The sequence below is a fragment of the Panthera leo genome, chromosome E1 (genome assembly GCF_018350215.1).
Source record: "Panthera leo isolate Ple1 chromosome E1, P.leo_Ple1_pat1.1, whole genome shotgun sequence".
NCBI classification, from domain to species: Eukaryota; Metazoa; Chordata; class Mammalia; order Carnivora; family Felidae; genus Panthera; species Panthera leo.
In genome coordinates, this window is record NC_056692.1 from 56,339,286 (window position 1) to 56,356,961 (window position 17,676).

The following is a 17,676-nucleotide window of genomic DNA, read 5'->3' on the forward strand; positions in this document are numbered from 1 at the left end:
TTCCCCCAAATCGATTTTCTGCCCCTTAATGGGTGGCCACCCACAACCTTAGCACTTCTCGCTTCTGACAGATTGACAGAGTGTTCTGATAGCTGCAGATGTGAAGGGGCTAGGGACAAAGTGTTACGGACACAAGGGGGTCAGGAGTCCTAGCTTGGGCTGTGCTGGCTTATCAAGGTCGTCGTGTTTCTTTACTAGTAAAGGTCATCGTGTCAGACCCCAAGATGGACTGACTCTGTACCGTGGATCCCACATTTGATGGTATTCTTTCTGGACCATGTATTCTATCCAGAGAAACATACTCAGTACCGTGCTATCCTGGAGACCAAGGGACAGTTTGTTGCCAAGCTAAAGTGGTGAGAGGCCTTGGCCTCCTGCTGTTCTGAACTGTTCACCCCTCCCTTCCAGTCTAAACTGTTCTCTAGCATCAGCTATGGTTTCAAGTAGCTGCCTCACTCGTGAAAGCCCAGTCTCTGTTCTTTTTCCCCCGTCTGAATTTCTAAAGTAGAATTTTGATTCCAGTGTTGGTTCATCCCTCTCGTTAAATGTGCTGATAGGATCTACCTTCCAAAACCACAGAGCCAGAGGCCCGCTCCTGGCTGTTGGTGGATCGGCCAGTGGCGATCAGTGCCATGTCGGGAAGGCTCTGGCCAGCCAGCCCTGGGGAGACTGCCCCCCACCGCCCCCAGCGCTGCCCGATACAGCAGATGAGACTGCCAGGTTATTAGGCATCAGGCCAGTAAACCCAAGGCTTAAGGGCTATATGGTGATCACCAGCTGAGTTGAGACCTTACCTTCCGTAGAAGCCCATGTAATTGGTAAAGCCATGATGTGAAGCTGAGGGCTCATTACCTCATGTGCTAGTGGCAAGGCAGTGGTCGCTCTCCAGTGGGACTTCCCTTGGGCAGGCAAGCCTTCTGTGTGGTGGGCCCCTGTCAATACCAGGACATGCCCGTGGTTCTTGGATTCTCTGATCTGCATGCTAAGCCCTCCACGGTGTCCTGCCCCGGTCCCCCCAACAGACCAAAAACACAAAAGTGGTCATCTATCATTTATGCAATTAACCACTTTCAGAATACATTCTGCCTCTTGCGTTCTGATTCCATCGCGGGGCAGAAGGAAGTTGGTTGCGTCCTCAGGTGGTGTAGGTGTCCTGGAGTCCCAACTGCTTTGGAGTCGGCTGGACACGCCGGTGGGAGGGTTCGGCCGGGGGAGCGGGTGTGCGCCTGGCTGCTGCTGGTCCGCCAGCATCTTCAAGTCGCCCAGTGCCAGCTGCTGGCTGGCTTTGAAGATCCTTCACTCCTGAGTATGCTTGCCCTTTGCTGGGGAGGGTCACGGTCCCCTCTTGTGTTACCTTTGGTTGTAAAATGCCCAGCAGAGCGGTCTTCCCTTCACCAGGGTCAGAAGGTGGGTCTCAGACCCAGGAGGGAGGGAGTCTTCTTGGAGGAACCAAGAACAAGATGGAGTGTCCCGCAGTGAACACGCTTCAGTGACCGTCACAAATCCACTTCTCCATGCCCTCTAGAGACGAAGCGGTGGGGGGAGGGGAGCTGGAGCCCTTCTCAGACTGAAAAGATAAGGCAGCTCTGGCCACGTGGGGAGTCAGGGCCACAGCTGCGGGAACAGAGGGCTTGGGTACTTGAGGGTCAGCGCTGGTATAGTCGGAGGATGCCGGCCTTGTGCAGGTCCTTCCACAAGGTGGCTTCCAGGGACAGGTCGTGGTTGACGTAGAAGATCAGTGGCTTCTTTATTCGCTCAAAATAGTGGTCAGAAAATTTCCAGTAGTTGCTTGTGATGAATCCGTAGGCACTAACCTAGACAAGGATGGCCCCTGAGTTAGCGTTCACTGAGCTAGGTGCAGACAAATCTGTGAAGTGATAAGATTCCGGAAAAGCACAGAAAAGCACAGCACCACCCCCCCCCCCCGACCCCCCTTCTTAGATGCCACGCTGAAGATACAGGTAAACAGTAGTTTGAGCTCACACCAGCGTCAGGCACTTGTGCTCTGGGACGTGTCTCCTCAGCCCCACAATAATCTCAGGTACTATCCTCATTTTACAAATGAGCGGGGAGCGCCTGGGTGGCTCAGTCGGTTAGGCGTCCCGACTCTTGATTTCTGCTCAGGTCGTGATCTCGCTGTCAGATCGGGCCCTGTGTCAGGCTCCGCACCGACAGCACCAAGCCTGGTGGTTGGGACTCTCCCTCTCTCTCTGCTCCTCCCCTCCCTCTCAAAATAATAAACTTAAACAGGGAAGCGAACAGGTCTTCAGTCACAAGCCACTGAGTGGCCAGGCTGGGTTTTAAACCCTGGTCCATGATGTCTGGGCAAAGCCATCACCTCCGTGGTGAAGCCCAAGACGGAGGCAAAAGCCCATCACTACTCCTGTCCCAGTCTGATGGGAACGTAGTCAAGAGACCGCTGCTATACAACAGGGAAGAGGTGTGGGGCACGGAAGAGAGGGGACTCCGGTTCCCGTGCTGGCGTAAGTGTGGGTGACCGCAGACTGTTTCACGGCTGCCTCCACGTGGCTCCCGTGGGCAACACTGCACTGGGGACATCTGCAGTGATTTCAAAGGTTGCGTGTGGAAGGCCGACTCTGCTGTCCAGCTCGGTTCTAGAATGTACTCATAAAAGGATGTGTCCCTGCCACTTCCCTGGAGGAGATTTTGGTTCCGCAAGAACAATCTGATAGCGCGTGCCTTGGGTGTCATAGGGAACGGCAGCCGGGGAAGAGAGGGTGAAGCCCAGAAGTGCTGGGACAGGTGGCTGCCAGAGGAAGGCAAGGCTGCCCCCCCCCCGCCCCCAGCTGTCCTGGAAAGGACCCTCGAACAGCCGGTGTGGAGGGAGCTCAGCCGTCCCACTCCCTCCCGCCCCTTCCAGAGACCGGCTTGCTCTTGCACCTGGGGAATCCCTTCCCCACAAATACAGGTGGAGTCCCAGGCTTAGGTCCCACCCACGCTTGTCCTCTGCTCCTGTTACCTGGTCACAGGTGTGCAAAGCTGTCAGCAGCATGAGGGCCCCAGTACTCGGCATATATAGGTCTCCAAAATTCGTGTTCATCAACTTTGATTTCAGAAACCTGGAGGCCAAAAGAGCCATCAAAACGAGAGAGAGAGAGGATTAGGTCTTGCTCACTTGATGGTTGTGCCCTTTGGCTTCCCGGCTACCGAGTCACACGGGCTGGAAAGCCGGTGAGGACTTCCTGGCCCTTCGAGTGCAATCCGTTCCCCGTTTAGGAAAACCCCCAATGAACCAGATGCAAAAGTCTGGTTCACCGGGGGCGCGGGGGTGAGAAAGGAACAGGCCCGTGCGGAAGCACCACAGGGACCATCCTTCCCGCTCTGGAAGCCTGAACCCAGCCTAAGTCCCCTCTCCTCTCTGCAGCACCCTGCCTTCCCCGGGGGGGCTAGGGAACCACAGCGGGTAGGGCACAAGTGGCCTGTTTAGTCAGCCTGAGCCCTACCCCCAGGCTTCCCCACATTCCACCAAGCCGGAATCCCTCATGTGGGACATGAGGGACAGGGCACCCACGTCCGGGGACTGGAGTCACCGGTGAGATGGCGCATGAACCCCGCCCCCCCCCGGGGGGGGGGCGCACACGCACAGAGTCCGGAAGTGAGGCCTGACCTCAGCCTCGGATTCACATCCGAACTCTGCCAGACCAACCACGTGGCCTCTCTGAGCTGGTTTCTTCCTCTGTGGAATGGGGCTCTCGCCACCGCCTCCAGCTGGCCTCCCCAGACCCACCCACCGTCCTTCACCCGCTCTCTGTGGCACCAGCCCGGGGGCTACGGCAGGCCTCTCGACCACGGCCCTACTGACGTTTGGGGCCAAGTCATTTGTTGCAGGGACGCCCTGTGCCTCGTATGATGCTCAACGGCGTCCCTGGTCTCTACTGGCTAGTGGCCCGTACCTAGTGACAACCAGAATGTCTCCAGAGAGGGGGGCAAGTGACTGCCCCCCCCCCCATGAGAAACCACAGGCAGGGGGAGAGGGACTGAGGGAGGGAAGGAGATCAGGCCACTGCTGTCCCCCAGGCTGATCCCCACGGTCGCCTCGGGCTGGGCCTCGTCCAGGTTAGCTCTCCGGGGAGATGACGGTGAGCGGGCCATACAGGGCCCGCAGCAGTCGGGGGGCTGGCGTGCAGGGGGGCTGGAAGGGGAGCCGTTCTTCGTGCGCCCACACCCCCGCCCTCCACACACACACCTACCTCTCCCTCAGGTAGCCGATGAAGTGTGGATGTAGCAGCTTGAATTTCCCGGCAGAGGCTTCTGGTCCGAAATAGGTCTGAGGCCTAGGACCGGTGGAAGAAGTGGACAGAGCGGCCCGAGCCGTCGTAGGGCAAGTGGGGGAGCAGGCTGAGGGGGGAGGCGCTGGGCCCGCGGCGGTGCCCGCGGTACGGGCGGGGCTGGGTGTAGTAGCGGGAGAAGGGCGTGTAGAAGGTGGCCGGCAGCACGGTGGGCACTACGTGTGGCTTCCCGCTCACCAGGACCTCGGTGGGCAGGGAGTAGGAGAGCGAGGAGGGGGGCGTGAACAGGGCCGGCGGGGTCGGGTAGGAGCAGCTGACCCGGGGGTGGTGGGGAGGAGGGGGGAGCAGGGGGAAGTAGAGGGACTCGGGCACCTGAGGGCGCTCGCAGCTGCGGGGCGGGCAGGGGAAGGAGCAGGGGAAGCACCGGTTCTGGGGCAGGGGCACGGTGGGGGGCTGGAAGAAGGGGGGCTCCTTCAGGAAGCGGGGCACGTAGGGGGCGATGTAGGAGGGGATGCCCCGCACCGGCCCGATGTAGGAGGCCGAGGTGGCCGGGCTGTGGGAGGGGGACCTGGCCACAGGCACGGGAGGCGTTTGGGAAGAGTTTCGAGAGACGGACTTCAGGCCAGACTGGGAAGGAGACTTGGAGGTGGGCGGAGTGGGGGTCTGGGAAGCCCCTCGGGGCACATGCTGGACGTGAGGGCTGGGGGTCAGGGAGGAAGCCCGGGAAGAGGGCTGGGAGGCAGTTGGAGTGGGAGGGTGAGAGGGGGGGCGGGAGGACGACCCCCGGGTGGGGGACGGAGACGGGGCTGAGCCGCCGGAGCTGGAGAAGGCCTGCTGGTTGGTGGGGGTGACATGGTTGGACCGGGACTGGGAGGGGGACTGGGTAGGGGACGGACTGGGGGTGTGGGAGGGGGAGCTCATTGGTGTTGGGGAGGCTCGTGACCACCCGACCGATGTCCCTGAGCCGGCCCCCCCGAGAGCCCGGTCCCGCCCGTGTCACAAAGCCCACTCGTGACCAGGTGCCACATCATGAGCGATTGTTGGGTGGCACCCGGGCGGGGGCGGGGCGGTGGTGGGCCAGTGTAAGCGGCCGGGGCCTTTGGGGGCTTAACCCCTAAGGACCTCAGAAGCTGCTCTTTTGGGGGCGGGTGACGTGTTGAGGGTAGGAGGGCTGGACTTGGCGGCTGCAGAGGTGGCACGGGTCTGTAAGGACTTGACTCTGGGACAAGGAATTGTCCCAGCGCCACAGGGAGAAGGTTCAGCTGAGGCCGGGACATGGTTCAAAAGAGCTGGAGAGAGGCCTGCTGCCCAGGAAGGTCGGGGAGAAAAGACAGAGCGTCCTTTGTTCTCTGCAGGACACTGGACCCATGTCACCTGCTCTCCCGTTTCACGGGCACAGGCTAGGAGGCTGCCCACCAGGGCAAGTGGCATGGACACCATCCCCCCGCCCTCAGTTTCCAGACACGGTGTGCTCAGCAGGACAGCAGAGTCAGGAGAGGACGGACCCAGTCAGTGCCGCGGGCTGGGGGGGCTGCGTGGGTGATGGGGACAGCAGCCCGAAGCTGAGCAGCCAGGGTGGCCCTTCAGGCGGGTTCCTGGGGACCAGCAGGGTCACCTGGGCTTTTCCATGGGGAGGACAAAAGAGCCTAATTGCCCGACACCCTCTTGGATTCTTGGGGACTTCCTTGCTGCCCTCACCCACTCTCCCTACCTGACAGTGGGCCCAGGGAGCAAGCAGGGGGATGATCCCAGCACTACCACACCCTGCACCCATTTGGCGGCTCACCTGTCCCCTCTGTCGGGGCCCTCAGGGACAGGCACACCCAGAATGGCCGATCTCAGCATCACATAGTCACGGATGTCAGAGGGGATGAAGATGTAGCGCAGGTCCTGTTGGGGCAACAGAGACACTGAGCCAGCCCCCCTCGCCACTCCCCACCCCTGCCCGAACAAGACCACATCCTGCTCAGATTGGACAGCCCTCTACCCGTCCTGATGGGAGAATTTCTCTTCTCTGCCTGTAATCCCCCCTCTCAACCTCGTGACTAATGAATAGAGAGCAGCAGAAGCGATGCTGGGGGGTGATCTCGGAGACTAGGCCATAAAAGGTCCCTGGGACCACTCTGGGTGAAGTTAGCTGCCATGACCTGAGAACACTCTAGGAGCCTAGAGAGGGGCCGTCTCGATTCCGGCCTCAATTTTTTTTTTTAAAGTTTATTTATCTTCAGAGAGGGAGAGAGAATCCCAAGCGGGCTCTGCGCTGTCAGCTCAGAACCCAATGCGGGGCTCGAACCCACGAACCGTGAGATCATGACCTGCGCCGAAGTCAGACGCTTAACCCACTGAGCCACCCAGGGTGCCCCGGCAAACACCTGAGATCCTGAGCCAAAACCAGTCTACTAGGCTGTTCCCGAATTCCTGACCCACTGGAACTGTAAGACAATAAATGTTTGCTGTTTAAAGCTACTAAGTCTGGGGTAATTTGTCAACACAGGGATGGATTATTCCTACAGGCGGTGTGGCCACATCACAAAGCTGCTTCATTTCATTTTATCACGAGTGAAGAGAGGTCCTGCTGTGGCTAGGAGACTCCTGAATTTCCTGCTCTGAGGAGGAAGCTTGTAGAAACTCAACCTTATCCCGGAATCTCCCCTCTTTAGGTGTCACCCTGACGGCTCTTGAGGGAGGGGCAGTGTTCCCGAAAATGGGCGTGGCTGAGGAGCTGGAGGCAGTGGGCGGTCTCAAGTTCTGGCTCCCCGCCCCCCCTTGCTGGGCATGCTGCTCACCGCTGGATCCCTTTGAACCCAGCCTCCCTCACAGAAGGACATTCTGGAGGGCAGCTCTTTGAAGCCGGGCCCTGCTGCCACCTTGCTGAATGAAGGGCACCCGGCCTCAGTCTCCTCACCAGGAAAATGGGACTGACGGGCCCACGTACGGTGCCTGGCACCCCACAAGCTTTCAGTAAACACTAGCCATTCACGCTCTACTCCAGAGGAGGCCTGTGCTGCCTGGAACTATGGGGTCTGCCCCACGGAGGGGCTCTGGGAACAGTGGCGCTGACTGTCCACGGCCTTGCACGCCCGTCAGAAGCCTCACCCGGCCTTGTGGCACAGACGTGAAGCCGAGGTTCCCGTAGGAGATGAGGGAGTTCTTCATCGTGTTCACAGTGAAACCATAGAAGGAGGTCTTGGTGCCCACATCCTTCTCGAAGCCTTTGATCACAGCGCCATTGAGTCTGGTCCAAACAGAGGCCCGTCACGATGCCGTGTCTGTACTTGGACCTGCTGCGTCTGTCCCCAGGTCTCTGTGCAGACCGTGCCCTCTGCCCAGGGCGCCACCAGTGGGGGTCGCCGGCCCCATACCCACCCCTCCAGACCTCAAGGGATGCCTGTGAAATGGGCACATCCGGCCGTGGCAGCTCCCTCCCCCCTGGCATGCGGCACCCACACTCCACCTTCGGAGTCTGTCTGCGAATCTGCCTTTGTCCGGGCCTGCTTGTCTCACTGCCGCCCGAGGCCGGGGCTGCCCCGCAGCTGGCCCTCTTTCCAGCTTCTCTCCCACCGCCCCCCCGGCTCCCGGCCCGCACACCTGAAGACGTAGTCGTGGGCATCGATGTTCAGACCCTGGCGGGAACCATTCAGAATGCCTCCATTCCCCACCACTGCACAGCGAACGCAGTTTGGAAGCGGCTTCCCGGAGGCGGCAAACAGCTTGGAGCTCTCGGAGTCATTCAGGAGGCTCAGGGTGGAGTTGATGGCTGTGGGGGCCAGACAAGGTGGGGCGCTCAGAGGAGGGATGTCGTGTTGGGGCCTCCCCAAGAATGCTCCTGGCACCCCATCTGCCAGAGGTCTGACACCAGGGCACAAAGGGTGGAGGGGGGTGCAGGGAGGGCAAAATGTCAGTGGGACCGTGGGCTGAACTGGGCGGGGGGTGGGAGAGGATTTGGCTGTACCCTTAAGTCATCTCAAGACCTTGAAGAACTAGTTCTCTCAAGACTGTATGGCACAATAAAATAATCTGAGGCACACAGGGGTGGGGTGCAGATTGAACGGGAAGGGGGGCCTCTGGGCAGTTTCCCACGGCAGGAACCGTCGGCGGGCTGAGGTCCCAGAGCCCCTGTTCTCGGCCACCTTGGACCTTGGTGCCAGCGCCAGAAGGGGAGAGCTGGCTGGCAGGTGCAGCCAAGCCCCTCTCCCTGACCCCGTGGTGCTTGTAGGGGGTGGCAGATACGGGGGGAGTCATACAACGGGGTGGGGGGGGTGAGCCCTGAGACCTTCCTGGGAAGAAAGGGGCACGGGGTGGGGTGGGGGGGTCGCTATGAGGGCAGGGTCTGCCCCAGAGGAAGGGGTTCACTGGGGCCAGAGGGCTGGGGGAGAAGCAGCGGCTGCCGGTTACCTTGGAAGGAGAGCCCCTGCCAGCCATAGGGGGCTTTGTACTGGCTCAGGCTGTCCCAGAGCTCCCGAGCGAAGAGGCCCCCCGAGAGCAGCACTGGAGTGGAGAGATTGAACAGGGCCCGGAAGTGGGGGTGCTTCTGGATGGCCAGAGAGAGCGGGTGTCGGCAGTGCGGGCTCTGTGGGGCGGGAGGGAAGAGCGCTGAGCTCCATTAGCTGGGGGTGGGCGCCTTCCCAGGAGCCTGCAGAGCCCAACCTGCAGGAAGGTTGGGAGGGAAGAGCCGTCCTTCCCCTCCAGCCCTGGTTCACCCCCAGACCCACCAGCTGAGCTGACCTGTGTGGCACAGCGGTGCGGCGAGGGTCAGAGAGCTTTCTGGATCTACCCTGCCCGGCCCTTTCTCTCCTGGATGCCACGTCTCCAGGGCCTGATGGCTCTGGCCTCCTACTCCTTCCCTTCACTCTTAGAGAAACTTTGGGGCGTTTCCCCACAAAATGGGTTAAGACCCGTCTGCCCTTGAGCGGAAGAGTGCAGCCTGGATCCAAATCCTAGCTCTGGCAGTCCTCACTGTAAGATTCGTGCGCAACGGGCTGCCGGGATGGTTACCACCGTTTCCTTCCAGGTGGTACCTGTACTAGGTTGAACAGTGCCCCCCCCCCACCCCCAATTCTGTCTGCCTAGAATCTTAGAACGTGACCTTATTTGGGAATAGGGTCTTTGCAGATGTGGTTCATCAGGGTGACGTCATATGGGTTCAGGGTGGGCCCTAATCCAATGACTGGCGTCCTTACACAGCCGTGTGAAAACAGACACAGAGACTGCAGTGATGCGACCACAGGCCACAGAAACCGGAAGAGGCAAGGAAGGATTCTTCCCTAGAACTTTCAGGAAGGTGGCTCTGCCGACCCCTTGATTTCGGACTTTCGGGGTTCAGAACTGTGAGAGAATCAATTTCTCTTGTTTTAGCCCTCCCCCCCCGCCACCTCCGGTTTGTGCCCATTTCTTTCAGAAGCCCGAGGATAGTGAGGCAGTGCCTCGGCACACAGGGACCTCGAGGGAGGGTAAAGTACTCAACAGGTTCCAACCCCATCTGCCTGCAACCCCCCGTGTCAGAATCCTGCACAGCCTGGGCCTGGGTGGGGCTACCCTTCCCACCGAAGGGGGCTCTTTGTTAGGCTGCTGGTCTGATGCTGAGTGCAGGGAAGAGCTGTACGGTCGCTTCTGCTATAAGGTGCCCTACGGACGGCAAAAAACCTACCACGCTGTGCAAAACTGTGCAATCGAAACCCCGGGGCTTTTGGGAAAATGGGATTAGTGGTGCAGCATTCAAAAGCTTTGTGATGCTTTGTGATGCATAAAACACAAGGGGGTGGGGCCTAACAGACGGAAGCACAGTTTCACGGTTAAAATCTACTGCTTCTATTAAACATGTGGCACCTGACCTTGGAAAAGACTCGACGTTTGCTCACGTTAAGCGGGCATCAGAAGGGTGGCAGCCTGTTACCGTGAAGTAGTGGGAAGAGAGTTGTAACACGCTCAACGAGGTGCATATCTGGAGGGCGCATGTTGTGTATTTTGCGGATTCCTCCGTGGCTCCCTTTGGTGGGGTGTGGTTTTCTGCATTTAACCTCAGCACTCCCAAGGACAAATCACCCCGAAGCAAACACAAAATTTGTGTTAATGCTCAAACTGTTTCCTAAGATAACCAACCTTCCGGGAACAAATTCACATTTTCAAACCAAGCATCGTAGCCGGACTGACTGTACTGATTTCACTACTATTCAGCTTCTCTTTGGGCTGTGTTCCAGGGCCTTCTTTAAGAGATGCCAGGAGAAAACTCTTTAGGTCTTTCTATCAGGAAGGGCTGTGCTTCACTTGGGAAGTGGGCTTGCTATTATCTCATGGATGGACACAATGGCAAATTTCCTTCCTCACTGTGGCCGCCAGGAAGCTCAGAGCTAGATCTATGGCCCGTCCCTTACACCTTGTGGCACATTTTTCCTGCACTTATCTACATGACGTTGTCTTACTCTCCTACCTTTATTTTTCCTGCAGCCATTTCTTCATTTTATTCTGTTTATAGGTTTGTCTTGTTATGTGTATCCAAAAGTCACCCCGAATCCTTTTTTAAAACAGGCGGGGATATGTCAATGAGCATCAAGCAGCTCAAGGTGGAAAGAACGTTGGGAAACTTAAAGATGAACCATAAGCACCCAGAAGATGCTTGGGGTTTGTCTTCAGTCCGCAGGCCAAGTGTCTACCCCTGCCTCTGTCCTTAAGACGGGGACCCCCCCCCACCCCCCGCCCAGGGCTACTTGCTTTGTGCCTGAACAGCTCAGCTGTTCACTATGTTTGACATGTGAAATTTCTTTCCCTGAGGCCTCGGCTAACAAGTCCGAGTTCGGGCTCTAGGACCTTGAAAACAACTCTTAAACCCGAATCGATCCAGAACAACAGTCACGGTCCTGCTGGGCCACAGCACACAGAGCGGGGCAAGGCTGTATTCCTCAGCGGCTCAGAGGACACGCTCTGGGGTCAAAGCAGAGGCTCAAATTCCAGTACCACCTATTCTCCCAGAGGGACCCTGAGCAAGGTACCTGACCTCTCTGGGCCTCGTTCGTTCGCCCGTAAGAGCTACATGACAGAGTTGCCGTGCAGCTTAAGTGAGAGAATGTGGGTGAAGTGCTTCAGCCCACAGTTAACGCTGACCATTCCTTATGGAGCCGGGCCTAGAAGCTTCTCGAACCCCACCCTGGGCAAGCTTGGAGCATCTTCCCAGGGTTTGCTTGTTTACTCCATGTCGAGCAGTTTAAATGTGACTTTTATAGTAAAAAGACATTTTGAGGGGCACCTGTCTGGCTCAGTTGGTAGAGCCTGCGACTCTGGATCTTGGGGTTGTGAGTTTGAGCCCCACATGGGGTGCAGAGATTACTTAAAAATAAAATCTTTAAAAAAAAAAAAAGACATTCTGAGTAGGATGTCAAATTCACAGGCTTTTTTAAAGATAAATCACGTTGGGAATGCAAGCTGGTGCAGCCACTCTGGAAAACAGTATGGAGGTTCCTCAAAAAACTAAAAATTGAACTACCCTACGACCCAGCAATCGCACTACTAGGCATTCATCCATGGGGTACAGGTGTGCTGTTTCGAAGGGACACATGCACCCCCATGTTTACAGCAGCACTATCAACAATAGCCAAAGTATGGAAAGAGCCCAAATGTCCATCGATGGATGAATGGATAAAGATGTGATATATATATATATATATATATGTATATATATATATATATACATATATATATATATATACACACATACACACAACAGAGTATTACTTGGCCATCAAAAAGAATGAAATCTTGCCATCTGCAACTACGCGGATGGAACTGGAGGGTATTATGCTAAGTGAAATTAGAGAAAAACAAATATCATATGACTTCACTCATATGAGGACTTTAAGAGACAAAACAGGGGCGCCTGGGTGGCTCAGTCGGTTAAGCATCCGACTTCGGCTCAGGTCATGATCTCGCGGTTCGTGGGTTTGAGCTCTGCATCGGGCTCTGTGCTGACAGCTCAGAGCCTGGAGCCTGCTTCGGATTCTGGGTCTCCCTCTCTCTCTCTGCTTCTCCCCTGCTCATGCTCTCTCAATAATAAAAACATTAAAAAATTTTAAAAAATTAAGAGACAAAACAGGTGAACATAAGGTAAGGGAAACAAAAAGAATATAAAAACAGGGAGGGGGACCAAACAGAAGAGACTCATAAATATGGAGAACAAACTGAGGGTTGCTGGAGGGGTTGTGGGAGGGGAGATGGGCTAAATGGGTAAGGGGCACTAAGGAATCTACTCCGGAAATCATTGTTGCACTATAGGCTCACTAATTTGGATGTAAGTTTTCAAAAATCAAAAATAAAATTGGGGTGCCTGGGTGGCTCAGTCGGTTGAGCGTCCAACTTCGGCTCAGGTCAGGATCTCACAGCTCGTGAGTTCGAGCCCCGCGTCAGGCTCTGTGCTGACAGCTCAGAGCCTGGAGCCTGCTTGGTATTCTGTGTCTCCCTCTCTCTCTGCCCCTAACCCACTCCCATTCTGTCTCTGTCTCTCTCAAAAATAAATAAACATTAAAAAATAAATAAATAAAAATAAAAATAAATTTTTTTTTAAATAATAAAATAAAGATAAATCACATGATTTCCCCAAAACTTTTCACCTGGCTGCACCCCTTCTCTGCTGCTGTGGTACAGGGAACCCTCGTGGTCAGGTCTGACTGCTCGCTCAGCTCGAAGGCTCATGGTTTGGCTGTTGCAGAGTGCTCTCACCCAGCAGCCTTCCGAGAATGTTCTCGTTTGCTTTTCTTTTTCACCTCCCCCCTGCTAACTCGAGGATGCTCAAAACTGCCAGAATAGCTGACCCAAGTTTTACCTTTCTCGTCCCGGCGTTTGACACTTCGCGTCCAAAGAATGTTCCAGACCATGTGGCGTTCCTGGGGGAGAAGCAGAAGTAAAGCAGGGGTTGGACTCAGCTCCAGAGGCTGACAAGGTCTGTCAGGGTCAAAGGTGCCACTCCTTTGATCCTCCCAGGCTCTGATTTTTGCTCATCTCTCTCTCTCCGGAAACAAAATTATTGTCACATGATCACGTTTGGCTCAGCTCTATAAACCCCAGAAATGAAGAGATCCCACGGCAAGCGGCAGAAATACGGTTTACCGAACAGTGAGATGGTGGGTAAAGCACGAAAATAGGAAAGCTTGCCGGCCCCCGCCCGCCGTCAGACGGACCTCCCCGCCAAGGCCCCGGAGGCAGGGGTTACATGGTCCCCCTTCACCTTGGGGTGGGTTGTCCTGCCGCCGGGCTCCTGCCCTACGGCTCCCGATGGCAGGCATGGGGTCTGAAGCCTCATGCCCTAGGTCTGTATCCCACGATCTAAGGAAGTTACCTAATTTCTCCGAACTGTCTGCATCTGTACGGCAGATATAATCATAGTGATGTGACTAACAATCATATCCCATATCCAATTGTTGGCAGGATTCAGACAGAGAATCTGTAGTATCTCATACAAAAAGCATCCTCTGAGTATTAGCTAAAGGAAGGAGTGGCAACCTCTGTGACAGTGTCCCTCGGGGAGGGAGGGCAGGAGCTGAAGCTACTGCCCCACCCCTACTCCCACCTCCCAGGCGACCCCAGCATCAGGGAAGAGGGCAGACAGAAGGAATAGGGGCCTCTGCCTATGCAAATGGGTGTCGGGCTTCCCCCAGACTCCTGCCTCCTCCCCAACCCACAGAGGAGCAGGTGGGGAGGATTTTGGCCGGCAGTTTGCAAGGAAACAAAAGGCCTTTTGTTGCTTGCTTCTAAGGTGCCTCCCCAGCTGAGCCGCCTGGGAGCTTGTGACCTGCCTCACTTCAGGTTTCCACAGACCCAGGAGGGCCAGGCCAGAAAGAGCAGGCAATGATCCCTTCCCCCATGCTTCTCTCTCCCCCTCTGATGGCCACCTGCCCCCACACCCCAACCTGTAGTTCCTGTCCTCAGCAGGACAGGACCCTCTTTGAAGAAGGACCGGGGACACAGTACTCAGCCCTCAGGGGCAGTGAGAACCCCTCCCCCGGGGGAGTCCCCTATTCTGTTTTGCTGCTCGGAACACCCCAAACTCAGGGAGGCCTGCTCATCTCTAGAGCACTCCCCCCCCTCCCCGCAGTGCTCAGTGATTTCTCCCAGCCCCTCCTTCTTAGGAATCCAAGGGCTTCTAGATACCTGGAGAGCCTGGAAGGAGTGAGGGAGGGGGTCAGCCCACATATGCCCCTCCCGGATGTTTTCCTGACCTGATGAGAAATAAGGACCTTGTACAGTGGTCCTTCCATATCCCGGGGGATATATTTCCAAGACCCCCAGCAGATGCTTGAGACCATGGCAAGTACCGAACTCCATACAGATGGTGTGCATACAGATCTGTACACACTGTGGTTTTTCCTCTACATCCATGTATGTATGATAAAGTTTAATTTATAAGTTGGGCACAGTAAGAGAGTCACAACAGTAATTAATAAAATAGAACGGGAGCGCCTGGGTGGCCCAGTCGGTTAAGAGGCTGACTTCGGCTCAGGTCATGAGCTCATGGTTCGTGCGTTGGAGCTCTGCATCGGGCTGTGTGCTGACAGCTCGGAGCCTGCTTGGGATTCTGTCTCCCTCTCTCTCTCTGCCCCTCCCCCGCCCCCATGCTCTTTGGCTCTCCCTTTCCCTCTCTCTCAAAAATAAATACATAAACTTAAAAAAACAAAACGCCCAAATGATGTTGACAACAGATGGTAACTGGCAGGTAACTAACTGGAAGCCTCTGTTCTCACCATCGGCCCCGCCCCCCATAACAAAGTTTTGTTTTGTTTTGCTTTTTAAATAAGTCTAGATATCCTGATGCCCGGAAACTGCTGACCCAGATTCCTGTGCCATGGGTAAATTCCTGGGCTGCAATGAGAGCCCGGCCTCAGATCCAGTAAGACGGGGTCCCAGCACCCTTCCCTACAGGGGCTCTCTGGCCAGGCCACCTGCTTTCCCACCCCAGCTGGGGAGCTCACGCAGCCTGCCCGCGCCTTCCCGGTACCGTCCGGCTTCCCACCCAGCCTCTCCTGGCACTAAATACCCATCTCCTGTAGCGAGGCCCTGCCTCCCGGCCTGGGGCGTAAAGACCTTTAAAAACTTTGTTGAGACATAATGGATGTTGGACAACCTCATATTTAAAGTTTATTAGATACTTTCAAAGGGTGTTTAAACGTGTTTCAAAACATCTTTTACATAAAATTCACAAAGGGTTCTCTTATTCAGCGCCTGACCTTATGCAATTTCGGGCTACCAGGAGATTAAGTAACTTCAGGTACCATCTGCTAGGGCACCCTTTGTTCTAAAGGGACTGGGCTCCTAATGGGTTGCACGTGTTTTCTATTGTTTCTCAACTTCAGATGCCTTTTGACCTTGTTTTCCCGAGACCAGATACTGACTTTGCTTTCATCCCATTATGCCCGGAGCGAGGTTTGGTGAGGAAAGCGCAGGTGGTAAAAGCGCGCTCTGGAAGGGAAAGCCTGGGCGCAGAGGCCGGTCGGCGAGACTGTGTGTGTGTGTGGGGGGGGGGGGGGGGGCCCTTGCAGCCTGCCTGATCCGGACACGGGGCACAGCTCGATCCGCCTCCCAGACGTAAAACCAAGTGCTTTTGAGGCTTCTTCAGTAACTGGCACTATCACCTACCCAACACAGGCTCGAAGGGTTGTGCTCGCGGGGCGCGAGTGCAAGGAAGGTGCGCTGGGCGAGCGCGAGGGAGTGGAGCCAGTTGAAGGCTCAAGGAGAGGAACTTGGATGCAGCCCACAATCTGCCCGTGTTCCCGGGGGAGTCCGCCGCTTCGCGGGATCGCGCCCAGACGGCGCTTATCAAAAGTAGTAACATAGCAAACGGCGCGCGGGGGACAGAAGGCGGCCCGGCGCGGGGAGGGCAGGGACGGAGCGAGCGGGAAAGGCGACCCGCCACAGGCGAGCTGAGGATCCCGGCGAAGTTGGAACCGCGACTTGGGTCCCTTCCCCCAAAGCAGAGTCGGAGAAATGGGCCGTTAGCGAGGGAGAGTTCCCGACAAAAACGGGGCTGTTTTTATCTGACTCCAAATCTGGAGGATAGAAAGTGTTTCTAATCCGGCAATCCGGAGGGAACTAACCCACAAGGCTTTCGGGAGCCAGTGGCCGGTGCTCAAGGTGCGAGGTCCTTCTCGCACCCCGACAAGGGCTCTGGGGACCGGGCAGCGGAGGTTGGGCGCCCGGGTGGAGGCTCCGGGGACAAAGGGCCCCCGACCCCGGGGAGGCCAACGCGGCGCGCGAACTGATGGGGCCCGGGCTGGGCGCCCCGCGCGTCCCCTGCGCCTTTCCGGTCGGACCGCGCCGTAGCCCCTACCTGGCTCCAGACCGGGGCCCCGGGTAGGGCCCCACCGCCGAGGAGTACAGAGCGAGGAGGATCCCCGAGCAGGCAGCCGTGAGCAGGAGCAGCAGCCAGCAGAGCGGGCCGCGCGGGGGCCCCATGCAGCCCTCACCCGCGGGCGCCCCGTCCGCCGGCGCCCCGTCCGCCGCCGTCCCGGGCGGTGGGGAGAGGCCCGGGAGGGCCGGGCGGGACTCCGGGAGGCGGCCGCCCAGCCCCACCAGCCCTGCCCCCCTCCTGCCCCGGCGCGCCGCACCCTCGGGGGCGGGCGTGTTGCCCCCCGGCGCTCGGAGCTTGCCCGCGCCCTTCCGGCGCTGCCCTCTGTCCCGAAGCGGGCACCCGGGCGAGCCGGGGTTTGAGCCGGGAAGTCTCCCGCCGCGGTCAAGGGCAGGCGCGCGCGGTCCGGGAGGCCCGCGAGGGGGGCGGGCCGCGGGGAGACGCCGCCACCTGCCGGGTGGGCCGCGCACTGCGCGCTCTCTGCCCCTCCCGGCCCCCGCGGTTTCCGGATACCAGACGCCGCCGGGGAGACGGCGACCGGGAGGCTCACCTCGGAAGGACCCTCCTGAGCTGTCGGTCAGGCCCCGGCACCTCGGGTCCTTCCAGAAGTGCGGACACAATGGTGTGTGTGTGGGGGGGGAGGCGGTTTGCCAGGACGGAGGAGCAGACCCTGTGTTGGATGGAGGTGGAGGGGGCGAGGCGGGTAGGGCTTCTGATGGGGGCGGGGGGGGGGTAGCTGAGACCTTTCTTCCCCTCATTTGGTGACCGTCCGGGGCAGCCAGGGTCGTCAATCGCATAGCGTTCTTTTTCCAAACCCAGGCCAGCCTGGAGCTCTCGGGCGGCAGAGGGACCACCTGAAAGGTGTGACAAGGCCTCTGGTGTCACCAGGGAGGGCGTCACCTACAAGGGCGGGGCAGCCCTGGCCCGTAGGTGGGGGGTATACTCTCCAGCAGGCAGCGTCCAGGGCCTTAGCCCGCCCCCCCCCCTCCCCAGACTGTGAGGTCCTCTGGCCCCCCGCTGTGAAGAGCTTCAGGGATGAGAGGGACCCTCCCTCTCCCAGGGATGATCCGCCCTCCCCTTTTCTTCCCACCGTGGGAGCAA

At 57.7% G+C, this 17,676-nt stretch overlaps 1 protein-coding gene across 2 annotated transcripts; it reads right to left on the reverse strand.

The window, feature by feature from the left end:
• Positions 1 to 1,038: 1,038 nt before the first annotated feature.
• On the reverse strand, positions 1,039 to 16,980 carry ST6GALNAC2 (ST6 N-acetylgalactosaminide alpha-2,6-sialyltransferase 2). 2 transcript variants are annotated; one of them, XM_042914965.1, is made up of 9 exons: positions 16,558 to 16,733; positions 13,060 to 13,120; positions 8,646 to 8,820; positions 7,839 to 8,007; positions 7,347 to 7,485; positions 6,037 to 6,140; positions 4,212 to 4,295; positions 2,981 to 3,080; positions 1,039 to 1,814 (listed from the first exon to the last, which is right to left on the reverse strand). In XM_042914965.1, the coding sequence occupies exons 1-9, from the start codon at positions 16,680 to 16,682 to the stop codon at positions 1,647 to 1,649; spliced, it is 1,125 nt and encodes a 374-aa protein (XP_042770899.1). In that variant the 5' UTR covers positions 16,683 to 16,733; the 3' UTR covers positions 1,039 to 1,646. The 2 variants fall into 2 exon arrangements, with proteins under 2 accessions (XP_042770899.1, XP_042770900.1); XM_042914966.1 differs by lacking the exon at positions 1,039 to 1,814 and having other exon boundaries at positions 2,994 to 3,080; positions 4,208 to 4,295; positions 16,558 to 16,980.
• Positions 16,981 to 17,676: the final 696 nt, after the last annotated feature.